The sequence below is a fragment of the Arachis duranensis genome, chromosome 3, assembly GCF_000817695.3.
Source record: "Arachis duranensis cultivar V14167 chromosome 3, aradu.V14167.gnm2.J7QH, whole genome shotgun sequence".
Taxonomy (NCBI): Eukaryota; Viridiplantae; Streptophyta; class Magnoliopsida; order Fabales; family Fabaceae; genus Arachis; species Arachis duranensis.
In genome coordinates, this window is record NC_029774.3 from 6,895,982 (window position 1) to 6,921,224 (window position 25,243).

Here is a 25,243-nt window from a genome sequence, read left to right on the forward strand (position 1 = left end):
ACTTATACAAAACAAACCCCCTCTCCCCTCCGGCTCTTGAACTTTATTTCTGTAAAATTAATTAACCACAATATTGATATTTTTTCTCTATATTAACAAAATAAATCTAAATAACATATTAAATTGTTGATTATTCATTAAAAATTAACTAAAATTAACAAAATCTTTTTTTAAAAAAATTTCGTTATCTTTTAAAAAATCATTGTTAATTTTTTAATTTTTTTAATTTTTTTTAAATACATTGACTAAATTTATTATGTAAAATTAAAAAATATTAGTAATTAACAAAATACATAAACATATTCTAGAAAAAGATCATTGATAAAAACACTAACCAATCTCACGAAGTTAATTAAATAATTTTTTTTTCTTGAAAGGCTCGTAGTATTTTCAAAAAATTATCAGAACCCAAATAAGTATTCATATTTTTTTTTCCTTTCTTTTCTCCAAAGATCATTCCTAATACTCGTAACAAGAAGTTAGGATAATAAACTTGGTAAAAAGAAGAAAAAAATCAAAAGCTAAAAGCGAGACCTTATTCCTATTATTTGTATAATGTTAACTAAAGGCCTATAGCTCCAGTATTGCTTGAAAATCATTCACCTATAATTCTAAACCATAGGCAAAACCAGAAATTTGGCATCCATTGCAAAACACTCATACTGCTATGCCCTTTACAAGGTCCTGATCATGGAGATCCAAAAGACGATGGGCCGATGGAGTCATCACCATCACCGACTAAACATGGCATGACACAGGGACCTCCTGAAGGAAACCAATTTTCGAATGACAATGATGTAGCGCACTACATATCAATAATCACTCCCACTGATGAAGGATGACATCTTTTTTTTCCTTTTTTCTTTTTTTTTTCTCCCCACAAGAAAGGGATAAACACAAACATATGCTACAAATATGAAGAATAATAATCCACATTTATATATCATGATGTGGAATATCTAGCTACAAGAAAGTAGAAGAAAAAAGAGTTGTGACTAATTGGCACTACGAAAAATTCTGTACAATCAATAATGTTCTCTTATCCAGGGGATGACTCACATGAAATTCTCCGCCTGCAGCAATCCAGGATAGACACACGATATCATCTGTTTTAAAGACTTGCTAGATGCTTTTAGAAAAGCATGGCCCTCCATTGCTGCCAAAGGCATCAAGAAATAAATATTAGACACACTTTTCCAGTAGGCATAAAAAATCTAAAGTGAGAATATTAAAAAGGGCAAACGAATCAAGTGCGGGTACAGACAGAAATATGAATATATTACCACAGAATAAGGATTTGACTTCTTTTGAAAAATCATCCACACGACCTAATACAGGTCTTATTCCGCAAATTTGTAGAACACAAAGTTCTAAGTGCAAGGCCATTTCAAAAATTTGCAGCATTAAGTTGCAAACGTTCTGTGTGTCTCGAGAGGCCCTCAGTTTGTTGGAATCACAAAGCTCAGTAACAATAGCAATTGCTTGATCCTGCACCACAAAGCGAATAAGCTCAAATGAACTTCAAAATATGCACATTTTTTATTCAGATGTGCCATAATGAAGTTGCGCCTTGAAATCAAAATATAAGGAATGAATGAACTGCAAATTAATGTAATTCTAAGTCAATGTGTAAGCACCCTTGCATAATAATAAATCATTCAGAATTGTTCTATATCTTGGCAAATTATAACAAATGAAAGCAGCGCATGCTTCTGAAATTCATTGTACCTGCAGTCCATGCAAAATTTCTGGCATAGGAAGCTCAGGAAAATGTGCAAGATCAACAAAGCCAACCTCCTCAGCCCTTTTAGCAGCACCCTCGGCTTGTAAGCAGAGAAATTTTAATAGAAGAAATGTGATTCTATAAACCTGCACAGCTACAGCGTCAGAAAAGTGTGTTTTTGGAGAAGGATCAGTACTCTCAGATGCTTCACCAGAGATAGATATTGCAGTTGACAAGGAAGAGATCTTCTGTTTTGGCACACATCCAAGTGGTGAGAGAGCAAACCATCCTTTTCTACTACTGATGTATGAAGGGTTCAAGAAAATTTCAAAATCCTCTTTCGTAGTAGGTGGACACAATAGAGGGGCATTCTGGCTTGAAAAATCACCAAGACGTTGAGTTCCCCTGCTAATAAAGGCTAAAAGATGGATACATTTCTCTCTGAGCTGTCTATCTACATCTTTTATCGCCTTAATCCATAAACTCCAATGTTTTGCAAGCTCACACATGAGCATCAAAGTATGTTCTGTTTCTTTAAGAGTGGCAAAAGAAATCCCTGATCTCTGTGCCCGAGGTCTTTTCTTGTCATGATCATCAGAAGGAAGGGCTGGGGCATTTAGAGAAGAAAAAATAAGATGAGCCTTCTCTGAGAAAAAGTAAGGTATCATGCTGTTCACAATAGCAGTTCCGGAAGAACTGTCTCCTAAGGATTGAAGGGTAGATGTAATCACAGCTAATCCAAGTCCCCAAATGTCTTGGGGGGTTTCAGACTTCTCATATGAGCTGACTGGATTCTGGCTTCCACTTCTTGAGAAAATCTCACAAGATTCGGCAAACAACACTCTCAGTGACGACAAGAAACCAGAACTATAAAGCATCTCAGCACCCCCTCTAACTCGTGCAACGGTTAAAAAGAATTTCAATATCATTGGAATCGAGGGCGAAGTTTTATCTTGGAGTTTTAGCATAACAAGCTGCAGCTGAAGATGACTCTGCAGGATAGGTAGCCAAGTCCTTGGCATCAAGAAGCTTCTCAATATCAAGTCTATAACAGACAGTGACAGCATACCATGCTCTGAAGTTGTTATGCAATTGCAAAGAACGGGTAGCAGGCCTAGGGTTGCATTTGAAACCTTTGAGAAGTTCTCGTCAGAACTCTCATCTGCCACCCCATCTGAATGTGATTTGAGGGAGTTGAACTGTAGTACCAAAAGCAGCAATGTCAGCAATAGCACCATGATATCATCAGCCCCAGAAGGCAACCTCTTAATTTCACTCAACAGCTTGAGACCTGAACTTGCACATTTCAAAACAAGTAGAGATGCAGATAAGGGGATGCTCCTTCTGACAGTTCTCATCAAGTGGAAAAGCAATTCTACTTGAGAAGCAAGAAAATTGAATACATCTTCGGAGGCATCAAGAACAGGTGATAACGTTTCAATTGTTGCAAGCAAAGACTTGCAAATACTATCTATGCAGGAGATTACAAGTTCATCTGGGATCCCCTCTTCTTTAGTAGCCTTCCCTAACAACTGCATGAATACGTGAAAAAATAAATAAATAAATTCAATATTGAACAGAGACAATCCACCACCAAAGGGCAGAAAGATGAAAAAACTTGAATGATTATACCAATTAAAAAGAATTTATCATGTTAGGGTATATATACCCTGTAACAAACTACAAAGATTGGATAAAAGTTTTATGCTGCCATTCAGGAAAAAAAATAAAGGAACTCTTCATGAACAGATCATTTCACTCCTATTGGACATTTATACTCAGCACGATAAAACCACTCGAACCATAGCAGTATACTATTAGCAAAACAAAATGTTATAATCACACCTTCACATGACAATAGTTAAAAAATGAGGAAAATAGTTCTGGATATTTTATTGCAGCTTGTTAAAACATCCTATTTTCCATATATCAGAATCATGCATAGGCACTAAGCAGATTTGCTGAAATTCGTAAGGAGATAACTAAGCAACAGCACTATTGAGCAATCATGTGAGTATTCCAACATTTGAAAGTTATAACTCTATCTCTATCACTCAGTTGGAATATGAAATAAAAGGTGTTCAAATTTAAAGTCTCACATTATCATGGCAAACAGCCAAAACAGCTATTAATCCTTTTGATGCAGAAAGCCTTGAACTTGACAGCAACATAATTGAGTTTGCATCCTGCAGAAAACTCAACATAGTTTCTGCAATATCCCTAGATGTTCTCCAATGAGAACAATCCCAAACATCTAGTTTCATATCTGCTCGCAATCGTTTCAGGTCAAACAAGTATACATTCTTCACAAGAGAGTCTTCATTGAACTGGTGTTGGTAGGTTCCCAAAAAATTTGATTCAATGAGATACTGAGATAGTTCTTTGAATGGTCCAAGACCAATTTTTCTCCCTTCAAGCTCTCCTTGTAAATGATAAAAGAGGTCACTGAGTATCAACTTCTTCAGTTCTTTTCCCTCACTATACAAATTAAGAAATAGAACCTAATTATGATAAAGGTGAAGTCAAGATATAAATTGTAAGATGGGGGAAAAAAGATTACTTGTGACTATTGTTAAATTGTTGAGAATCTCATTAATAAATTTGGTCCTCAATTTGTTATTTCAGCTTAATATTTGAGATAGAATGATGGGTAAACAGAGAAAATAAGTGGTCTAAATGTTAATTGGAGAAATGTACGATAATATGGAGAGCAAAAAGAAAAACAATTCATCAATACTGCAAGTTTGTGATACTCAAACACAATGTAAATGATATAGAAATCCTTTTATTTAAGAACTAGAAATCACCTGTAACCGCGCTGTGAGTATTGAGACAACAATTCAGAGAAAGCAGGATGCATGCTCAACTGCAAACAGGAAACAATTGTACATGTAAATTAGAAAACACATAAAATAGTCAATGAGGTGAAAACTGATTTCATATATATATATACAAAAGCTCTGGCTAGTAGCTTTTTCTTTTGAAGCCTGACATCTTAATAAAACTTCACGATTAAACATGTGCACCATAGCAAACAGGAATATTACAGTATCCCAAAGCAAAGAAATTAGATGTTGAACCTTTATGAGGTTTCCATGAATCTTCTGAAGCAATGACACAGATAAACTTCCTGAGTCACCAACAGCTAATTTTTCCATCACATGAACAGAGAATGAATTGGTGGCCACCTGAAAATTTACATCCAGTTGCATAATAAAATTATACACCTTCATGCTGTACTTGAATTAGAAAAGGAATACTAATTTCTAATCTAATAATATTATTGTATTGCATATAAACTTTTATATAGGATAAAAGTTGCATTTAAGTAGAATATTGAACAGGTATTGAATGGTGACATAACAACGAGAAGAATCACTATTTATCTTAGTATGATCACAAGACCAGACAACGACAACAAAATAATGAGAAGGCGGCCTATAAAATTAACTGAATCACAACAAAGACAACCACACCTATTAAACCAACAGGAAATTGGAAAAAAAAAAAAGCTAACCTTTGCACCATAATATATATCATTCTTATATCCACAACAAGTATATGACTTTATTAGTTTTTGTAAGACAGAATCTTTGAACCATGAAGACCAGATTCCCTTAAGTTCATGAAAATCTGTGGTATTAGATTTGTCAGATTTTGTGGCATTTTTCTCCTTGTCCTTAGATTCATCCTTCCCAAGTAACTCTGCATGCAACAACTTTTTCTGCAAAAACAATTCATATGCCATGATTCTGAGAATGGCAGATTGACAATGGAAACTGTATGCCAGATTGCAAGCATCTTCTTCTTTTACACTTTCAAGTAAAGGGATCTCAGTGTTGGAAACATTTGAGATTGCGTCGGCCAAGTGTCGCCAAAACTTTCCATAGCTTCTCAAAATTTCTAAGAGATTTGCATATTGAGGAGACCCTTGCCACAGGGAAACCATGAAGTTAAGTACACTAAGCAGTATCCGAGGCTTGCTGAAGATAAATAGTAAAGTACAATGAGTAACTTATTAATTAAAATTAGCAGAGAAATTAAGCAGTGAAAATGGAGATTAAAGTTTCCTTAAAAAGAGAAAGAGAAAGAAAAAACATGCAGATGCAAAAGGAACATTTTTCCCCGTCCCGCCCATAGGTTCTACCTTTTGATCAAATCACATGCCCTCTCAATGTAGAGCATAAGCGCATCTAGTAAACTTGATTTTTTGGATACTAGCGGTACCAGAGAAGTTTCACTACTTTGCGACTTTGGATCCCCAGTATTATGTTGGTCTTCATTGCCGGCATCTGGAGCAAAGATAGCAACAACAAAAGCAGCCTGCAACAAGGAACATCAATTCAGAATATGATGCTTGAACAAGGGATTTTCACCACCCCCTGACCCAATAATGATGGAACAGAGCCCTGAGAAAAACTAGAAAATTAGATGTTGGCCTGTCATGATGCAATATCCTCATGAAAACTCAACAAACAGTAGACACATCTACTCATGAAAGAAGTGATGCAAAAAGTTGTAGCATTCATTTTGAAATGTGTTTAAGAGGGGGTGGGGGATAACAGTGTCAACAGCAGAAAATTTACAACATATGATATAGACCTGGTAACGTGCTGCAGAAGTGAATAAATTAAGTGTTGCAACAAAAAGGTCTTCATTTGATAGCAGTTGCTCCTGCAGTATGTAGCTTGCAGAACGCCTCAAATCCATGATCTAAAACCAGTTAGAAGATTATCACTTAGGTCAAAATAACACAAGTAAAGTTGCAGAAAATTTCAGAAGAAAAAAAGAAAATAAAGTTGTAAGATGAAACTACAATGCCAAACCTCCTCATTATCAGGAGCAAAGAACGTGGTTCCATACGAAAATGGTTGACAACAATCTGCCGTGACAAATAACATTGAAATGAACTTGACAGCACCCAACTGGATGGCCTAGAAAGATATCAGTCTTTAATAAAATGAAATGATGAACTATACTAGAAGCAAATGGATGAGCAGGCATGCAAAACAATATAGGAAATTAGGAATGTAATCAATGTCAGTTCATTGTTCAGCAAATGTAATCAATACATAACAGTAACAGAGTAAGAAAACACAAGTTTCTAAAAGATCTCTAATTGATGGAACAAAAAGAGAGCAGAAATAAGCAGATTAGTTATTGTTCAATAAAAAGTAAAACTCGTTGTCACATTCCTAGTGATTAGTTGAGCAAAAGCACAAGGCATTTAAATAAAAATAAAAATAAAAAAATCAATGTAATAGCACTAAATTTCCAGCGTGGCTAGTATTCTTACAGGATCCCGGAAGTATGAAATCAAAGAAGTAACAGAAGTGATAAGAGGAACTGATTTGGTTGTGCATGAGAACACTGCTTGGAGAAAAACGGGAAAGCTGGAAGAGTTATCCTGACATCACACAATAACTTTCAGTGTGTCCATTTATGCAAATATATTAGGAATATAGAGCATATCAAACAAAGAATTAATGGATAGCGGAAGGCAGAAAATATGATCTGCAGCATAAAGACAATTATGCTTAAAACTTCTTAAACAAACAACAAAAGAAAAGCATGATATACATCCATGATCCATCACATCAACATAGCAATATCACATGGATTCCTGTAATCATAACCATCTGTAACTATTAAACTATTCCATTTATACTCATTTAAGATAAAAAAAAAAAAGAAACTCTCTAGCTTTCCCCTATACCTTTGACAGTCTAGTCAGCATAACCACAAGAATGTCCAAGACAGATCCTATAGCAAGCTGTATCCCCTCAATTTCCATTGGATCAAAGAGGCGACTTACATGCAGTTTCTGGTAAAAGAGATATTTTTGTCAATATGATGTAGGAAAAAGCAAAGTAGATTAACACAAGGATGAAAAGAAATAAGTTTCAATATTTGTAACCTCCAAGGCTTGGGCAGTAGTGCAAGCAATTTGGAAGAGTGTGTTGTGGATGGAAGAATCAGAGAATAACACCTTGTGTATGATCTCTCCCAACTTTCCATAACAGGGCATCGACTCCAGGCATTTTTTCATCAATTCAAGAACCTGCAAAAGTATCCCAAAGTTAGCCATGGGCATAATCTATCTTAATTCTTATATATAAAACCTATAATTAGTTTTAATAATCACTCTCAACTGTTATTGCAACAAATTAGAAGCAACCGAGATAGACTGCTACTAATGGTGGATGCCAAAGATAGCAACCCAAAAAGCAGCCAACAATAACAGATCATAATAGCTTGTGTTTCATTTTCATATTAATTAAATAAAATTATCCATGTACCTTTACGCAATAAGTTAAACTTGTAGGAGAAATAGTTTCATGTCATCGTGCAAAGCATGCATAACTAAGAGGTCGAGTTTAATCTTGGCTTCCCCTCCTCCAAAAGTATCCCAAAGTTAGCCGCGGGCATAATCTATCTTAATTCTTATATATAAAACCTATAATTAGTTTTAATAATCACTCTCCACTGTTATTTAAACAAATTAGAAGCAACCGAGATAGACTGCTACTAATGGTGGATGCCAAAGATAGCAACCCAAAAAGCAGTCAACAATAACAGATCATAATAGCTTGTGTTTTATTTTCATATTAATTAAATAAAATTATCCATGTACCTTTATGATACGTGCTCACTTTACCCAATAAGTTAAACTTTTGGAAGAAATAGTTTCATGTCATCGTATCAAAGCATCCATAACTAAGAGGACGAGCTTAATCTTGGCTTCCCCTCCTCCCCTTTTTTATCCTTCCAAATAAAAGTTAAATTTCAGCACAAAGTAGGGTGGGTGGGCCATTATCAACACTTCATAGCCAAATGAGGATCTTAAATGAGCAGACATCTTAGATATAACATAATTCGTACCCAATAACTTAATCTTTTGAAAGAGATGGCTTGATAATAATACTAAACCAAGTTAACAACTAACATGAAGAATTATAAGCACTTTAGTCATCCAGAGTATCAAAATTATTCTAATAAAGATTAACTAAAAAAGACAACACAATCTTCATGGCTTCAAACAGATTAAGGAGTTACCTTCAACATTATTTTCCATCTGGTTTGCTTTATCTTGTATTTCCAATACTGGTGATTGACTAGGACAAATTGTACAGAGAAAATGATCAGTGCCAGGAGAGCATCATTCTCCACCCCTGTCTCTACAAGCTGTATGGTGAAGTCCAGCACTGCAAGATTTTTTTTTTTTTGTAAAGAAGAATTTCATTAAGAAGAGAAAGATGATACAAATTAAAGCATAAGGAATCCTCTATACAAAAGCAAAAGCAAAAGACAAAAGATTTATCTATAAAGTATAGCTTTCCAATCTCTCAAGTCTCAACATATCCAAGAGGGATGTTCCTTATAAAGATCATTAAGATTACGACTAAGGCATAAGAGTATTTAGAAAAAACAAAACGAAACATAAACAACACAAGACAAAACAACAAACAAAAAGAAATGCGCACAGAATTTTCACAAAACCAAGCCAAATCAACAACTCGTGAATAGTTCTTTATTACAAAAAAAAAATTAGCTTGTCTCTGATCAGTAGATTGTAATAAAAGTTAATAGACAACTCATATTTGTGTCAACATTATAGCCCTTGTTTCCTATCGGATCATAATTATTAATTAATTTCCTACATTACAGTGAAAGGTGCTCCTAGATAAGCATAACACCATGAAAGAATTCTAATTCTGATGTAACACTGGAACTAGATAAATTTTTCAAAATAACCATACTGTAGGTTAAGACCCAGTTAGAAATGTTGTTGTTTTGAACATCTGGAAGAAAGAAAAAAAAATAGATAACATGCCATAACCATTGTAAAATATTTCGAAGATATAGACCTATTTTCATGTAGTCAAACCAAAGCAAGCCATAAGCACAACACAAGAGACACAAACAATAGGAGTAACAGACCACACCAAATTACTAATAAAATGAATTAGAAATTGTATCAGACGTACCTGATATTGCCAAGGGGCAGTCACTACTGTTCATCTCACAATCAGTTAAAATCATCCTTGCCAGTTTGCTGGAAAGCAACCATGACCCACTGGGAAAGACAGAAATATTGGTAGATATAACTTCCTCTAGATCAAAATATATCGAAAATTGATAGCAATAAAATCTACTGACACCAAAAGGCCACCAGAAAAATGTAAAAGAAATAGTTGGAAGTCATACAAATGAGGACAATTTCAAATCAATTTATTAACTACAGTAAGTTTTTATTTTTATATGCATACTGTTCTAAAAATAGGGTTTACCTTGAGAAGCCATTGTTGCCTACACTGAACACGGCAGTCTGCAAATTGATATCAAATAGATTTGCATTTAAAGCAACTGTTGTAACATTAGCTGGAGAACTGCACAGGAAAGGGGGAAAAATTTATTCAGACTTGTGAGTCTCAAATAACATCATTAATTCAGGGAAGAAAAAATGAAGATCCAATACCAAAAAGCATTGAAGTCAACAGGAAAAGGATTTGAAAAAATCCACAAAAATAGTATGATTTGCTTATTCTCAAGATACAAAATCATATCAATTCATTGATTTCGGAAATTTTATTTCTGTTAACCTTGAGATGTAGAAATGAAACGAAATTGCTCAACTTCCACGTAGCATAAGTTAAATTTACCAAATCAACATAGTCACCAAGATCTTGATGGCCATTGACATAAGTGCAGCACTACAGGAATTCAGAGGCAGGTTTTTAACCAGATTACAGATGATCTCAACCACCCTGAAAAAACAAGGAAAATTAATCAATCAAGACACTCAGTACCACATGCAAAACCCCCTGCCAGGGGGTTAAAACAAATTAGAAAATTAAACAAAGATGTAAAAGAGCAATAATAAATAAAAAGGTAAAGTACTTTTTTGGTCCCCCAACGTTTGGGGTGAATCCTATTTTGGTCCCTATCGTTTTACTTGTCCTATTTTTATCCCAAAACGTTTAAAATGGCATTAATATTATCCCACCGTCAAATTCCTCACTAACAATTAACGAAATTGATGTAGTATTAATAAAGATTTTGTTAAAACTATGTTTACTCAATCCCCTTCTCCCATCTTCACCCTCTCAACAAGCCCAAACCTCATTTTCTTGCTCCTTTTTACACTAGGAGGAAGAAGGGAATAGGAGAATGGGGTTTGAGCTTGTTGAGAAGGTGAAGGTAGGAGAGAGGGGTTGAGCAAACTAATTTTAACAAAAGCATTATTAATAGTACATCAATTTCGTTAATTGTTAGTGAGGAATTTGACGGTAGGATAACATTGATGATACTTTAAACATTTTGGGATAAAAATATGACGATTAAAACGTTATGGACCAAAACAGAATTCACCCCAAGCATTGGGGACCAAAACAGTACTTTATTCTAAATAAAACAATTTACCAGACATTCTTTTCAATCTGCTCGTTCATCAGGCCAATAGCATGGAACTGTAGAGAGTTGCTAATGTCTAACACAGCAAAACAGACAGCCTGCATATAGTAAGTGAATATGTGATTTTGAGAAGAAGTAGAAGAAGAGGGGATAACGTTATGAGACGCACAAAGAATTCACGTGAGTTGGTACAAGCTGGGAGGCCATTTTAGGGTAAAATTGGACTTCAGACAACCTAAAATTCCAAAATAGTCTACATTTAGCTCACTCCGGCTTGGGATGTCCAACAACCCAAATCACAGGCTCCTAGATCAGGGCTCAGCAATACAGAATATCCTACAGGCTAAAGGGCGAATGCAGAACCATGGCAGGGAAGGTATGTTGTGACAAATGTAAGGAACATCTTGTAACTCACAAAGTTTGCAATGGCAGGGCAGCTGTTCCATCACTGCCCCAATAGCATGTAGGTTAAACTAATGTTTCATTTTATAACTAATTACGCTGGAAGCCTTCATGGTAAATTAGGTAAATCCAACAAATACAAGAAACAATATTATGAGGTGAGCAGATCATAGTAAGTCAAAATCAACAATCGACCAAAGTTGATCAGGCATACAAAGATCATTGCTAGAAGTGATGCACTGATCTTAGTGTTAAAAGTGCTACTTAAAAGTCTAATCACATGATGCCATCCACGACGTATATAACATAATAGTAAACAGTGTATTACATTTTCATAAATAAAGCCATGAAGGCAGTTACAATCTTTATCAAGCAGTGGCCAATTTTTTTAAGGGCAGCCCGCTGCACAGGCATCCCCGTGTTAATGCAGACTCGCAAAGTCTGGGGAAAGGCTACAGCCAAAGGGTGTAATGTATACAGCTAATTACATCAGTGGTTGTTTCCACATCTTGAGACAACTCAACTATTGCACCAAGGCTCTCCTTCTGACTAATTTTTTAACAAAATAAATAAATAAATAAACTTACAGTATTAAAGGACACCAATCTGCTGAGCAGGTCAAGCGTGCAAAGAACTTCCTCCTTGTTATTCAAGTACACATCTTGGGCCAAACGTAGGAGCAAAAGAAACACCCCAGATGGAGCATACTAGAAGAAGATTTTGTCAGCATAAAAATGAGGAAGTTTTATGTTGAGATATGAAGCCCTCCCCAAAAAATAATATAATATTCAACTACATTTTTTAACTGTTGCAAAAATTTCAGTCATTATTATCCACTATAATAATAGCAATCATAGAATTCTCCTTACTGTACACATGATTTTAATTTTTTCTGAACAAAAAGGTTATCATCCAATTTCATCTAATCTAATTGAACATCCTAATTTTGACAAGTAAAAGAGGAGGGAGGAGGGGGGAGCACAGACTGTGAATTTAATAAGGTATATAACAACAAAAGGGCCATTTATGATTTTCAACACAAGAATACTTGACGAATAAAAATAAAATTTAAAAAAAAAAACACTAAGCAATTATATTTAAAGAATAACACTTGAGACTGAAAAGATATGTCATGGTCACCAAATAATTTATAGAGAATTTTACACATTTTGCTAGTTTGGGACAGGCGAGCAAGTACAATCATCAAATTAAGTATAAATAAAATAAATACCTAAAATCAGCAGTGGTGACATTCAAGCAAATGACTTTTAACATTGTTACAACACAGTATTTAAAAAAGGGTCAAGTATATTTTTTGTCCCTGAAATTTGACAAAAGTTTCAAAAATACCCCTAAGTTTTATTTTGTTTCAATTTTGTCCTAGAAGTTTCCGATTTGCATCAATATACCCCTGACGGCTAATTTTTCAAAAAATTTAAGACCAATTCAACAACAATTTCATAAGAACAACCCTCAACACAAGCAAATCAAACATAATTTTCATGCATTATTGTTAGATTGGTCTTAAATTTTTTGAAAATTAAGCCGCCGAGGGTATATGTGATGCAAATCGAAAACTTTTGGGACAAAATTGAAACAAAATAAAACTTAGGAGTATTTTTGAAACTTTTACCAAACTTTAAGGACAAAAAGTATATTTTACCCTTTAAAAAATAAATAAAATCTTTCTTTCAGGAAGTCAGACCAGCCTCACTAATGTGATCAATTGGCAGTGTTTTCAGGTTACTGGATATTCCAGACCTATCCTTTCCTAAGGCAAACAACAACAATAATGACAACAACAAAGCCTTATTCCACAATAGGGTTGGCTACATGGATCAAACGATGTCATTGAACCCTATCATGTAGCATGTCTATAGTAAGACTGTTTAGATGTAAATCTCCTTTACTAAGGCAAAGAGGAGACAAAATAGCAATATTACATAAGCAACATATAAGAAATAAAATCTATAAATCATCACCTCCCATCGCACGAGGGCAGTATCCTCTCCAACAAATTTCAAGACACGCCCACGAGTACCAGGAGGAATAAAAAAACCCTCAACTCCAGGAACTTGCACTGCCTGTCGTGCCTCAACCATATGAGAGGCATCATCTACCTGTGAATCACTGCTAATCTCGAACAAGGATGATACACCAACAGACTTATCTAGAAAGTTATACCTGTTGTAAAAATGTATCTAAGAATCATTTCCAACAACTGTGGAGAAACTAGGTACTGTTGTCTTTGAGAGGCCAACGGCAGTGTCATTCCAATACATGAATTATATATACTTACACACATTCTGCAGGCCAAGTGCCTTCACAAAGGGAAGACAAGAGCCGTACAAGTTCAAGAGTCCTGACAGGGAACTCGCTCTCCAGGTTGTAAAGAAGACACCGAACTGGACCATCAATAAAACTTTCCTTGTCCCAAAACTGAGTACATAGTGACTCCTGAAATTTAACAAGCAAGGTTCTTAAATCAATAATTGTTCACTAACAGATATCATGCTACTAAAGCAGCGAATGACCTGAAGAACAATGATTATACATCCAAACCTCTCCATGGTAGATCTTGCAAAGAATATCCAGTATCAAAGCAGGGTTACCGTCCTCTAGCTGTACCAATTTTAGAGCAGATCAAATGAGAAAGTGATACATAATCTCCTTAAAACAAACTACAGATTTTACAATCCATACCTGAAGGTTGACCTCATAAGATGCAATAAATGCAGATATGAATGTCCTCAAAACACTGCGATAACCAGACGCTGGGCCCTAAATGGAAGTGAAAAATTATTAGCTGTACAATAATTCAGATGGCAGACCACCAAAAAAAAAAATTATGAATAAATAAAGTACAGGTACAATATCGATATTATGTGTATAAATATTAAAATATATCATGCCTATTTTGCTAACAATAAGCATAATTCAGTCAAATAAATGGTTGAATGCTTCAATATAAAATATTTTTAAGTGTAGAAAATCAATGTTTGACAAAATTTATCCACTACATCACATCATGCTACCGAACAAAGAATGACGTACATCATACTCCTTGAAGATGTCACACTCAAGAATTTCAAGACAGTAACGTAAGAATCCAGCCTCAAAGGCTTGACGAACATAACCAATGTGATCAATCTCCTGAGTGAAGAGCAAGAAAAGAGGTTATCTTTGTAATACAAAAGCTCATGCTTAAGTCATCAATAAACAACGATCTCACATATAACTCAACCGCATACCATTAGCTCATTGGTCCCATTTTTACCCGGAAGTGTCAAGAGCAGATAAAGAAATACTGCCCAAGCTAGAACAAGAGGACCAGCTTCATTCATTTCAAAACCACTGAAAGTAGAAACTAGTGCATCGATCTCTTGGACATTATTCAAGGAAAAAGAACATACACCCTTCCTGTAAAAGCAAAAAGAGATTTTTACCGCACTTGACGAAAAAAAATATTTAGTTCCTAAAAGAAAAATAAGAAAAAAATCATAAAATAAAAGCAGTCTAGTATAATATTAAGAATACCACATCCATTTCACCAAGAATGTAGAATTTGACTGAAACCGACCATCAAACCGAAACAATAAATAGCACTACACCATACCAACTCATAAGCAAACATTCCTATCCAAGGCATACATCATAGCAGCAATAGGCAAGACCAAAGAACCCCCTCAAAAGAGTCACAGAAATAAAGGCTTTGACGATCATAGTACAATAGACTTCGCTGAAAAACAGAACAGAAGTATATGAAATTTCTTGATGATTTGAGAGAAATCTAGTTATTGAACGAAATATCTAGGGATGGCAACAAGGCAAGTCCAAAAGAATGAATATCTGCTTCATGGTTGCCTAAGACCCCAACACATTATTGTCAACAACGATTTTATTTTAGGTTCCAGATAGAGAATGAGACCAAAAATTCAGCCAGTCATTGCACCAAAAATAAGGTTTTTCAAAGTATGGACCCGCAAATAGTGTTTCATTGGTTGACCTATAAGAGTAAAAAGAACATACCATCCCACAATGTTTGGCTTCGTAAGTAAAAAAGCAAAATAATCAAGTATGCTGACCTATAAGGTCTTTCATCATGAACCATTTGAAGCATATTCTCCAAGTTCAGTGTTTCTATTAAAATAAGAAGCAGCTGAACTTTAGTATGGTAAGACAACTGTTGTGCTTCTGTAGTTATTGCCAGCTTCCCCAAGTTATAGTCACCAAGTAAGATCCCCTGGATCCATGAAGATTTCAGGATTAGATTATGAAGATATCACAGAGCAAACTAATCAAAAGCATAAGTGTAGTAATATACCTTGTAAAGAGAACAAAACCTCTTCCATATTTCAGCACTACATGTACAAAATGAGTCATAGTATCCAAGAAAAAGGATATCTAAAATCAAGTTGTCTTCAATTAGAGTCTCCTCAGACCACAGAGTAAAAAGATCAACATCCTTCAAGCATTCCACAATTTGCACATGTTGAGTCATTAAGAAATTAATATTTAGGTCATTAGAGCATTTACATCATGAAGAAACCAAACACAGGCAGAGAAAAATTCACATTAGAAGATATTGTTCAAACATGGAGTGTCTCACTTGCTCTATAGTGTATACTTTTATAGCATTCCAAGTCTCATAGACATGCACCAAACTAATCAACAACACGCACAAGGATAGCAAGAACACAATGCAAAAAAAAAAAAGAAGAAGAAAGATTCAGCTAGCAGCCTAGCCCATGGAGAAGAAACATACCATTTGTTCGGGGAAGCTGCAAGACAAATGGTCCTCGAAGAATGATACTAACTTACTTTCTAGCTGATTATCAAACAGCTTTTTTGCCTCCTCCCTAACAATATTGTCTTCAGATATAGAACCAATATAAACTACATGAAGAGTCAAAAGCCAAAATAACATCAACTAGAAAGTTCAACTAATAGAAGCCAGAAAAATGAAAATATTCAATAAAACTATAATTCGATACAATATAAATGTGTGCATGCCTGCACACATGCACACGTGAAGCATTTGCAGTATGTCTGCACTTTCCAGAACACAAAACAGACAGAGCAAGTATTGTATGGTCATAAAAACATCATGATATATACTTACTAGCATGCATGAGAATCCACCTTATGCACTTCAGCAAGCATTGTCGCTCCATGTAATATTGAATCAACATCTCCACAACATAAAGGAAATGAAATCTGAATCAGTAACTTAAAAGCATCAGAAATTATAAGTATAATTGACAATAGCTATCCCAATATTTTACTAAACAAATCCCCAAGAATCATCCAACTCGAACCAGACCTTATAATGTTTGGAAGGACCTAAAATGCCTAATTTGGACCAAATCAAGTATGTAACGAAGGCAATACAAAGAGACAAAATATGATTAATAATTAAAAATAAATTGTTTGTAAACAACAATTACAAGAATTGGAATAAAAATGGTTGCAGATAGATGGACCATAGAGACAGGGTGCAACAATTGACCAAGCCTTGTCCCAATAGGAAGATTAAATTCTAAATTGTCTAAATTAAGCACCCAAGTGATTCAACTATTGAAACAAGACTACGTGTCGTTATTAACTAATTCTTCTACCTGGAGTTTTCTTTGTCTACTTATACCTATTGGACTATGTTCAACTTGATCTACTCTCCTTATAGCACATCCTTAGGTCATCTACACATATGACCAAACCATCTAAAATGATCTTCTACCATATCTTTTATACTAGGTGAAACCACAAATTTCTCCCTAACCCATCAATTTATAATCCTAACTCGGCTAGTCACTATGCATCATCCATCCAATGCAACATTCTCATATCTGCAACACAGTTTATTTTCTTGTTGGTTTCTTGCCATCCAACATTCAATTGAATACTACCTCACAAGTGTTAAAGCTGTTCGGTAAAAGCTTTACTTAAACTTGAGTGGTACTTTTCCATCAGAAATAACACCCAAAGCTCTTTTCATTTATTTTCATCCACCTATTCACCTAAGTAGATTCCTACAACCACACATCCCGCTACATTGATGGCAAATAATGTATAAGTACATATTCAAGCATTTTAATCAAGCTCATCGTGTTATTCGCAAGACCTAAAGAAGAACATTAAATTTAAACATCTAGCAAAGTACAAATAAGTAACTTGAAAAAATGTAATACATGGTTGTAAATCTTTAAGAATTATGTCAAATCTTCCAGCTTTCAAGTTCCAATTGCTAGTGTCAGTCTCAAACAATAAATGTCAACAAAAAATTTGAAAAAATAAAAAAAAATTATAAACGAAGAATTCATAATATTGATGGTAAAAAATACAAGTGGAAGAAGGATAAGAGGTCCTCCATACAATAGCCAAACAAAACAGTAACTTTAGAGAATCCTTCCGCTTATGACTTCACACAATTTAATAAAGTTAATTGCGCAACAATTGGCCACTGTCAAAGTCAGCATCTAACTACATCTATGTTATAAAGGATAGTAGGTAGGTGACTGAATGACACTAACCATGTGAAGAAACTCTGGAAACATCAAACTAGGAGCCACACTGTTATTTTTAATGGACCTTTCCACAAGTATGTATGATTGAACCTCATCTAGTAGCTGAAACAAAAAACAGAGGCGCGTTAAAAAACACCAAAAACTTGTCCATCCAGCAGCACCGCAATCTCAGAAGTCAGAACAATATTACTTGCCATGAACTTTCAAAGTTACAATTCCAAAACATAATTGAACTTGCCTATAAGCAATTCAGATACTCCATATCATAACTAATAATCCAAACCAAAACTATAACGCGATGATGATAACATAAGCAAGCAAGCAACTCACCAAGTAGGAGCTAATCTGAAGAGCTTTATCTTTGAGCTCAGGTTGAACTGTGAGCTCATGAGATCCAATTTTCAGCTTCTTCGAGTTCAAAGCTTCCTTTGACTTCTGACTCGGTGGCTTGAAGCGCAAGAGCAAGTCAGCGAACCACGAATGGTTTTCCTTCAACTTCTTCGCCTAAATTATACCAAAAAAACATAAAAGGCAGAATGAATAATTGAGGTAAAAGCACAAATTTATACACGCAAACTGGAAAGAGAGAGAGAGAGATGAGGTTGTACCAAATTTGGTGGAAGATCTGAGGAGGGGGATAAGTTTTCGAGCTGAGTGAAGAAGAGAGTGAATGAGTCCCACCAGAGGGAAGCGTCGACGGAGCAGGTTTCCGCCATTGTTGAAAGAAAAAGAAGAAATGTAAAACCCTAACACTATAAAACCCCTGAGAAATGGAAACAATATAGATTTGATTTTTCTCTTTTCGCGCTTACTATACTCTGTCACTTTGAGATACTGCTACGACGTCACACTATTATACACTTGTACGGGTACACTAAAAAATGTTCACGACTTTTTAACAATAAAAGAACTCAACACATTATTTTAACTTTTTAAGACGTGATAAAAATATCTAATTATTAAAAATATTTTTAAAAAACATAAAAATAAAATTTTGTTAATTATCACAAAAAAATTTAAAAATTGAAAAATTTATAAATCAAATGTTTATTCTTTTTTAATATATCTTTAAATTAAATATATAAATATTATACGAGACACAAAATTAAGTTGTTTGTCAATTATTAAAAAAATATTTTAAATTATTTTTGTGACGTTTTAAAATATTATTAAGATATTTTATTGATATGAAATTTAAAAAATATTTTTGCCGATAATTTTGATAATTCTAAAATTAAAGTATTCTTTTCTCTCTTTGCTTTTTAAAACTTTTAAAAATACTAATTTACTTTAATTCCTAATATTTTAAATAAACTGTAATTCTATTTTTACTCTTTCCATTATCTCTCATCTCAATTTTAAACCATTAAAGCAATCCTCTCTTCTTTTTCCCCTCTCTTTTCAAACACAACCATAACTGTATTCTCACCATAAAGAAAACTCGGGTATAAAGTGCCCTTAACAACAGTGGTTAAGAGAGTAAATTAAGAAAAGTTTGGCTTTCTCAACATATTTGATACAATGAAACAAAAATAAATATTATTTTATACTTTTTATCAAAAAAATCTTTTCTAGTATTTTTAACCAATATCCTTAGAAGGTGTATAGTTTGTAAAAAAAATTTAAATTTCAGAAAAAATTTATATTGTAAAATAATTCTGATGTAAGATTTTTAGTATAAAATTCTCAACAATGTATTAATTATATATTTGGACAAAATTTTTCGTCTCGTGTACGTAGTAATTTATTGTCAGATAATAAATTCTTAAATAAAATTTAAATGTATGGTAAATTAGTTCTTATATTATATTCTGGTACATACATGTTGTGAATTTCGGTATTGGTGGAACATTTTATTTTTCAAAAATAGCAATAATTTTTTTCTCCTAAGATAGTTACTCTGAAATGGGAGTAGCACAGCAAATTAATCATACTGCTCAAGTTCTTCATTAATTAATACACTTGATTGCAAGCTTGTACAAATAATTAATCGAACATATATCCATCAATTTCTGTTTCCACTTTCTCACCCTTCATTCGTGATGATGATTCCTTCTCTTCGAATTCTACATCCCTTGGAGGCTTACAATTTATTATTTGCATTTAAATACATCATAAAAATCCTTGATGATACACAAAGAAAGAAAAGAAACAAAGACATGAAGAATTAAACCATGCATGCATGCAAATTAAGTTGCCAAGCCAACAACAAACAACAACCTAGTTCTGCACAATGGCTAACAAAATGGAACTATGGATTAGAAGGAGAGAAAGGTGGGAGTGGAGGCCATTTTCCAAACTTGGGGTGATGGTGGAAGAAGGACTTTGGAGGGAGCTTAGGAAGGGGTGGACATGGAGGCTTCTTGAAAGGTGGCAACTTTGGAAGAGGAGGAAGAGGCTTCCATGGTGGAAGCTTTGGTAGTGGAGGAAGAGGCTTCCATGGTGGCAGCTTAGGGATAGGAGGGATTGGTTTCACAAATGGTGGACATGGTGGTTTACCAATAACTACCGGTGGTGGCTTGTAAATTGGAACAGGAGGTGGAAGAATCTTGGGGGGAAGAGGTGGAAGAATCTTGGGAGGAAGAGGAGGACATGATGGCTTTGGAACTGGTGGAGGAAGAGGTTTAACATATGGTGGTGATGGGGATGGTGATGGTGGAGGCTTAGTCTTTGGTGGGGATGGTTTTGGTGATGGTGGAGGCTTGGTCTTTGGTGGAGATGGTTTTGGTGATGGTGGAGGCTTTGTCTTTGGTGGAGATGGTTTTGGTGATGGTGGAGGTTTAGCCTTTGGTGGACATGGCTTCTTGGGAGGCAAAACTATTGGTGCCGGCGGCAATGGAGGCGGCTTTGGCTTTGGCTTCTCGACCTTTGGTGGTGGACATGGCTTCTTGAAAACTGGCACAGGTGGAGGAAGAGGCTTCACAATTGGAACTGGTGGAGGAAGTGGTGGTTTCTCAATTGGAACTGGTGGAGGAAGAGGTGGTTTCTCAATTGGAACTGGTGGTGGAAGAGGTTTTTTATAGATAGGTGGAAAGAAAGGGTGAGGGTGTTTATGGAAAATCTTTGGTTTTGGTGGTAATGGTGGAAATTTCTTGTGAGGAATTGGAAAATGTGGAACTGGTGGAAATTTCTTGTGAGGAATTGGAATATGTGGAATCTTAGGCAAGTGAGGGTGTTTGAAAAGAGGGTGGTGTTTGAATAGAGGGTGGTTAAAGAGAGGGTGTTTGAACAAAGGCCAGAAGAATTTTGAAGGGCATGTAACTGATGAAAACTTCAGTTTTCCAACAGTGCTAAGTTTTGAATTGGTGAGAACTATTTTAGAGTGGTGAAGACCATCATCATCATGTGCAGGGCATGGTGCAGCTTTTGCACTATGCAATTGAGCATAGCACTCTTCTTTGACTTCACCATCTTTTACTATGTCCTCTGGAATTGTTACTTTGAAGTTCCCATTCTTGTCAAACTCACCTTCACCTCTTCTTTTGAAGTCTCCATTTGATACTTTGCAATCTATACTCACCTTTAATCCTGAAAGATATAAAGTTCATAAGATTCTGCATATATGTTATGGCTCTCTTATAGTAAATATGAACATGCCACAAGATTGTACACATGACAGGTCCTCTACATATTCCAAAGTACTAAAACACTAAAATTGGTATGAATATATAAGATAGTATAATATAAGATAGTATTAATAACTGTGTATACCAGAAAATGCTTGTTCTATGTTAATATTATTCTCCTTGCAATCTGTGCATTCTCCAATTCCAACTACCTCCAATGTACTTTGGTCTCCATGGCAAAATCCAAGACCCAAAAAAAGCACTGACAACAAGAAGCACACAAGTGCTCCTTGATGCCAAGTGAAAATCTGCATTATATTGATGGAACTGCAATAATGTCACAGTTCCCAGTAACACTAATAAGAAGCTATTAAGGTGAGTAAGTGTGTGATAAGATTGAGATTCATATAAGCTAAGCTTAATATATATATACATATAAATGTTGGGTATTGTAGATCTTCTAAGTTAGGCTCACCGACAATGAAATTAAGGTCATCACATGGTTCAAGGGACCCTGTTTCTGACTACATTACACAGAAAGAAAAAGACATTATTAAGGGCATGTGTAGCAGTTTCCTTGCAAAGCAAATGGCATTATCTTTCATTGAATGTGTTATGAACTCTCAACCATACAGCTAAGTGTATCTTAATGTCAAACATCTGTTTCAACCTACTTTAAAGGTCTCTAATAAATGCATTTCGTCACTTGTTAAGTTTACTTCATAGTGTTTAATGTGTTGACAAGGAGAAAGAACGGTTTATGCTTTCTGGTACTCTTCACAAGTGAAAAAGGTTGATTTGTTTTACTCTCAACTTTTAACAGAAAACAGAAAGTATAACATAACAGGAAATTAACTAACCAGTTAACACTTAATCTCTTAACTAAGACTGTATTTATTTATATTTACAGATACACAAATATAAAATTATGTTTGACAAATGTTGGTAATTCAATTAAGAAAAAAGAGAAATGGCAACCGAAGGTCAAATAAAATTTCAACTTTGAAGTTCCAAAAGATGAGGTGGCGTGAACCACATGCTTCAACTAATTACTTAGTTCATCAACTGTATCACATGAAGTTTTATGAGAATAACAGAAAGGATTATGAACAAAGTGATGCTTCTGCATTCGAGCATAATAAAGACAACATGATCACACATGCACCTGTATAAATTTTTTCATGTAAAGTAGTTGATTATGCTGACCAACTATAATATGATTGAACCACTTAAAAGAAAAGAGAGAATAGGAAGATGCATAATTCCTTGTGAAGCATAGCCCTTAGTCTTGTGACTATTGATAGGAAGAAAAAAAAGGCTACTGTTACAAAAGTTGTATTCCACAATAGCTTGATGCTTAAAATGTTTTTGATTTTTGAAATATCACCTGTGAGTCGATATAGCCTTTAAAAGATACCACATTGAGTAAAGTTGATCCTCTCTAATTTTCGGTTAATGTATCCTGATAATTACGAATATGCAAGATAAATTTTTCTCAAAAATAAAAAACAATGAGTCAAGTTGTCTTTTTTGTTAAATTTTTACTAATGTGTTATTGATAGTTGTCCACTTATAAACTAAAGTTTGTCACATATTACGATTTTAAGGTGCTATGTGACACTTAACAAGTGGGGGATGTTCCATAAAGACGCGTAAAACATCTCTTTTGTAAAGACGTTTACGTGTCACATTATTATTGGACATATTAATGAACTGATTATTTTTTAATTTCTTAACAAATTAGAATAAAACCGATTTTTTTATAACAATAACAATAAATCTTTTTTTAGAAATTTAATTGTATTTTTTTAATTTTTAGGGATTTAAATGTCCGCAAAATAAAAAATTAGGGATATATTTGTCTTTTTATAAAAAATTTAAAGATATTCGGTTTAGATTGTGTAATTCGATCAGATCAAATCGAGTCTAATAATTATAACACAGACAATTGAGTTTATTATTGTTGCTATAAATAATAAGCTGATTTTGTTCTAGTTTATTAAAAAATAAATTATTAAATGATTTAATAAAAATGTCCAATAATAACATGACACATATAAACGTCTTTAAAAAAAAAAGGACATTTTTAGTGTCTATTAAAGTGGTCTCCTAACAAGTGACGTGCATGTAAAAATAAAAAAATTATTAGAATAATCAATTTAACACACATTGGTATTGTTTAGAGACCAAATTCAAAGCCTAATTTTTTTTATGAACCAAATAGACTTAAACCTTTGTAACTTCCATCGTAAGTTTATTTAACCTGAGCCATATTAGTTTAGGGTTAACAATTTATTTTATTTTATATTTTAAAAAGTAAAGTGTTATACAATTTATTCAAATATAAAGTTCAGTCTTACTATAAGAAATCAGAACAAGCTAAGAATATTTACTTCCGTGACAAATATGTAATAGTGGGAAAATAGTAACTTTTTTTTTAATGTGAATTGTCATCAAATATGTCATATGTTGGTTCTCTATTATATGTCAACGGTTAGTAATAACATCATCAGATTTTAAATCATTGAAAACAATTAGATTGTTCGTTAATTACTCTTGAAAAACTAAATTCTAAAAGTAGTTAGGTAGAATAGGCAGATTATGTTATAATAATTAATTTATGCATATATACATGGTTTGTATAGTTATCTATTTCGCAGGTAGCTATGTAAGGAATAATGTACAAAATTATTTATTTTGAAGAGTGAAGTTAAATATAAAGTTGACAATTTTAACTAAATTTTTAAAAAGAGTATGCATTGCATATGATGTATTTTTTTTCTATTATAAAAAAGACAATTTTTATTCTTGAAAAATATTTTTTATCATAATCAATAAGACCTATAATTTAATATCCTAGTCTTTTATAAGGGTTCAAATGCCTTTTAGGCTTTTACTCTCCAAGATAAAAAGGCTAAAATCTATAATATATTTTTTCTTGTTATAATTAATAATTGCCACTATTTTAGTTTCTAGGTACACCTATTTAGATATTTCATAGACATTCGTTGTTGCCATGATTATGAATTATGATCCATCTTTTCATTATGATTTTTTTTGGATATATGATATAGTTATAGGATTGCAAAACTCTATCAATTATAGAAATAAAATTATGACGTTTTGCTAATTTCTAGTGAATTATTCTATAGAATTGGCTATCACTTTCCAAAGAATCTAAACTTGCTTATGCTATTTATAGTCTTAAATTAATTTTGCTAAGTAGCTAAAGCCTCCTACTATGAACGGCATTTATTAAATATAAGCTCAAGTATAGCACATGATAATAGTTAGATGTAATTTTCATTTCAGGTTCTAAAACTGGAGGATAAGTCAATTTGAATTAAAAATAATCCATTAAGATCTCAACTTTAAAATAATGTGACCCATGTTAACATTTAGGCAAATTTTTGTCTCACAACTTTTAGTATACTGATAGTTAAATACCACCATAACATTATAATGGCCAGTAGACATGGTCAATATAGTTTTCGAATTGAATCTTGTGATTTAGTTAGTGTCTACTAATTTTAATTTATTAAGTAATATGAACCAGTTTAAGATATTATACCATAAATAAAATTAAAAAATACCATGTATATATTAAAAATTAA

General features: G+C 33.8%; 2 protein-coding genes across 6 annotated transcripts; both read right to left on the reverse strand.

Annotated features, from left to right (window-relative positions):
* Positions 1–609: 609 nt before the first annotated feature.
* LOC107477210 (uncharacterized) lies at positions 610–18,874 on the reverse strand. Of its 4 annotated transcripts, XM_016097193.3 has the most exons (32): positions 18,672–18,874; positions 18,394–18,567; positions 18,070–18,165; positions 16,662–16,731; positions 16,305–16,435; positions 15,864–16,004; positions 15,625–15,782; positions 14,791–14,959; positions 14,594–14,692; positions 14,243–14,320; positions 14,102–14,161; positions 13,839–13,996; positions 13,522–13,723; positions 12,127–12,246; positions 11,147–11,235; positions 10,387–10,491; positions 10,015–10,113; positions 9,712–9,800; positions 8,780–8,928; positions 7,641–7,784; positions 7,440–7,547; positions 7,020–7,130; positions 6,550–6,657; positions 6,326–6,436; positions 5,871–6,046; positions 5,241–5,706; positions 4,804–4,911; positions 4,531–4,589; positions 3,823–4,201; positions 1,729–3,255; positions 1,284–1,488; positions 610–1,156 (listed from the first exon to the last, which is right to left on the reverse strand). In XM_016097193.3, the coding sequence occupies exons 1-32, from the start codon at positions 18,777–18,779 to the stop codon at positions 1,056–1,058; spliced, it is 5,898 nt and encodes a 1,965-aa protein (XP_015952679.1). In that variant the 5' UTR covers positions 18,780–18,874; the 3' UTR covers positions 610–1,055. The 4 variants fall into 4 exon arrangements, with proteins under 4 accessions (XP_015952679.1, XP_020993181.1, XP_015952680.1 ...); XM_021137522.2 differs by lacking the exons at positions 18,394–18,567; positions 18,672–18,874 and having other exon boundaries at positions 16,662–16,756; positions 18,070–18,156; XM_021137524.2 differs by lacking the exons at positions 610–1,156; positions 1,284–1,488; positions 1,729–3,255 and having other exon boundaries at positions 4,050–4,224.
* A 1,113-nt stretch (positions 18,875–19,987) lies between these two features.
* On the reverse strand, positions 19,988–22,027 carry LOC107477211 (proline-rich protein 4). Of its 2 annotated transcripts, XM_016097197.3 has the most exons (3): positions 21,775–22,027; positions 20,849–21,591; positions 19,988–20,809 (listed from the first exon to the last, which is right to left on the reverse strand). In XM_016097197.3, exons 1-3 carry the CDS (start codon positions 21,941–21,943, stop codon positions 20,315–20,317), a joined length of 1,407 nt encoding a protein of 468 aa, XP_015952683.1. In that variant the 5' UTR covers positions 21,944–22,027; the 3' UTR covers positions 19,988–20,314. The 2 variants fall into 2 exon arrangements, with proteins under 2 accessions (XP_015952683.1, XP_015952681.1); XM_016097195.3 differs by having other exon boundaries at positions 19,988–21,591.
* Between the last annotated feature and the right edge of the window lie 3,216 nt (positions 22,028–25,243).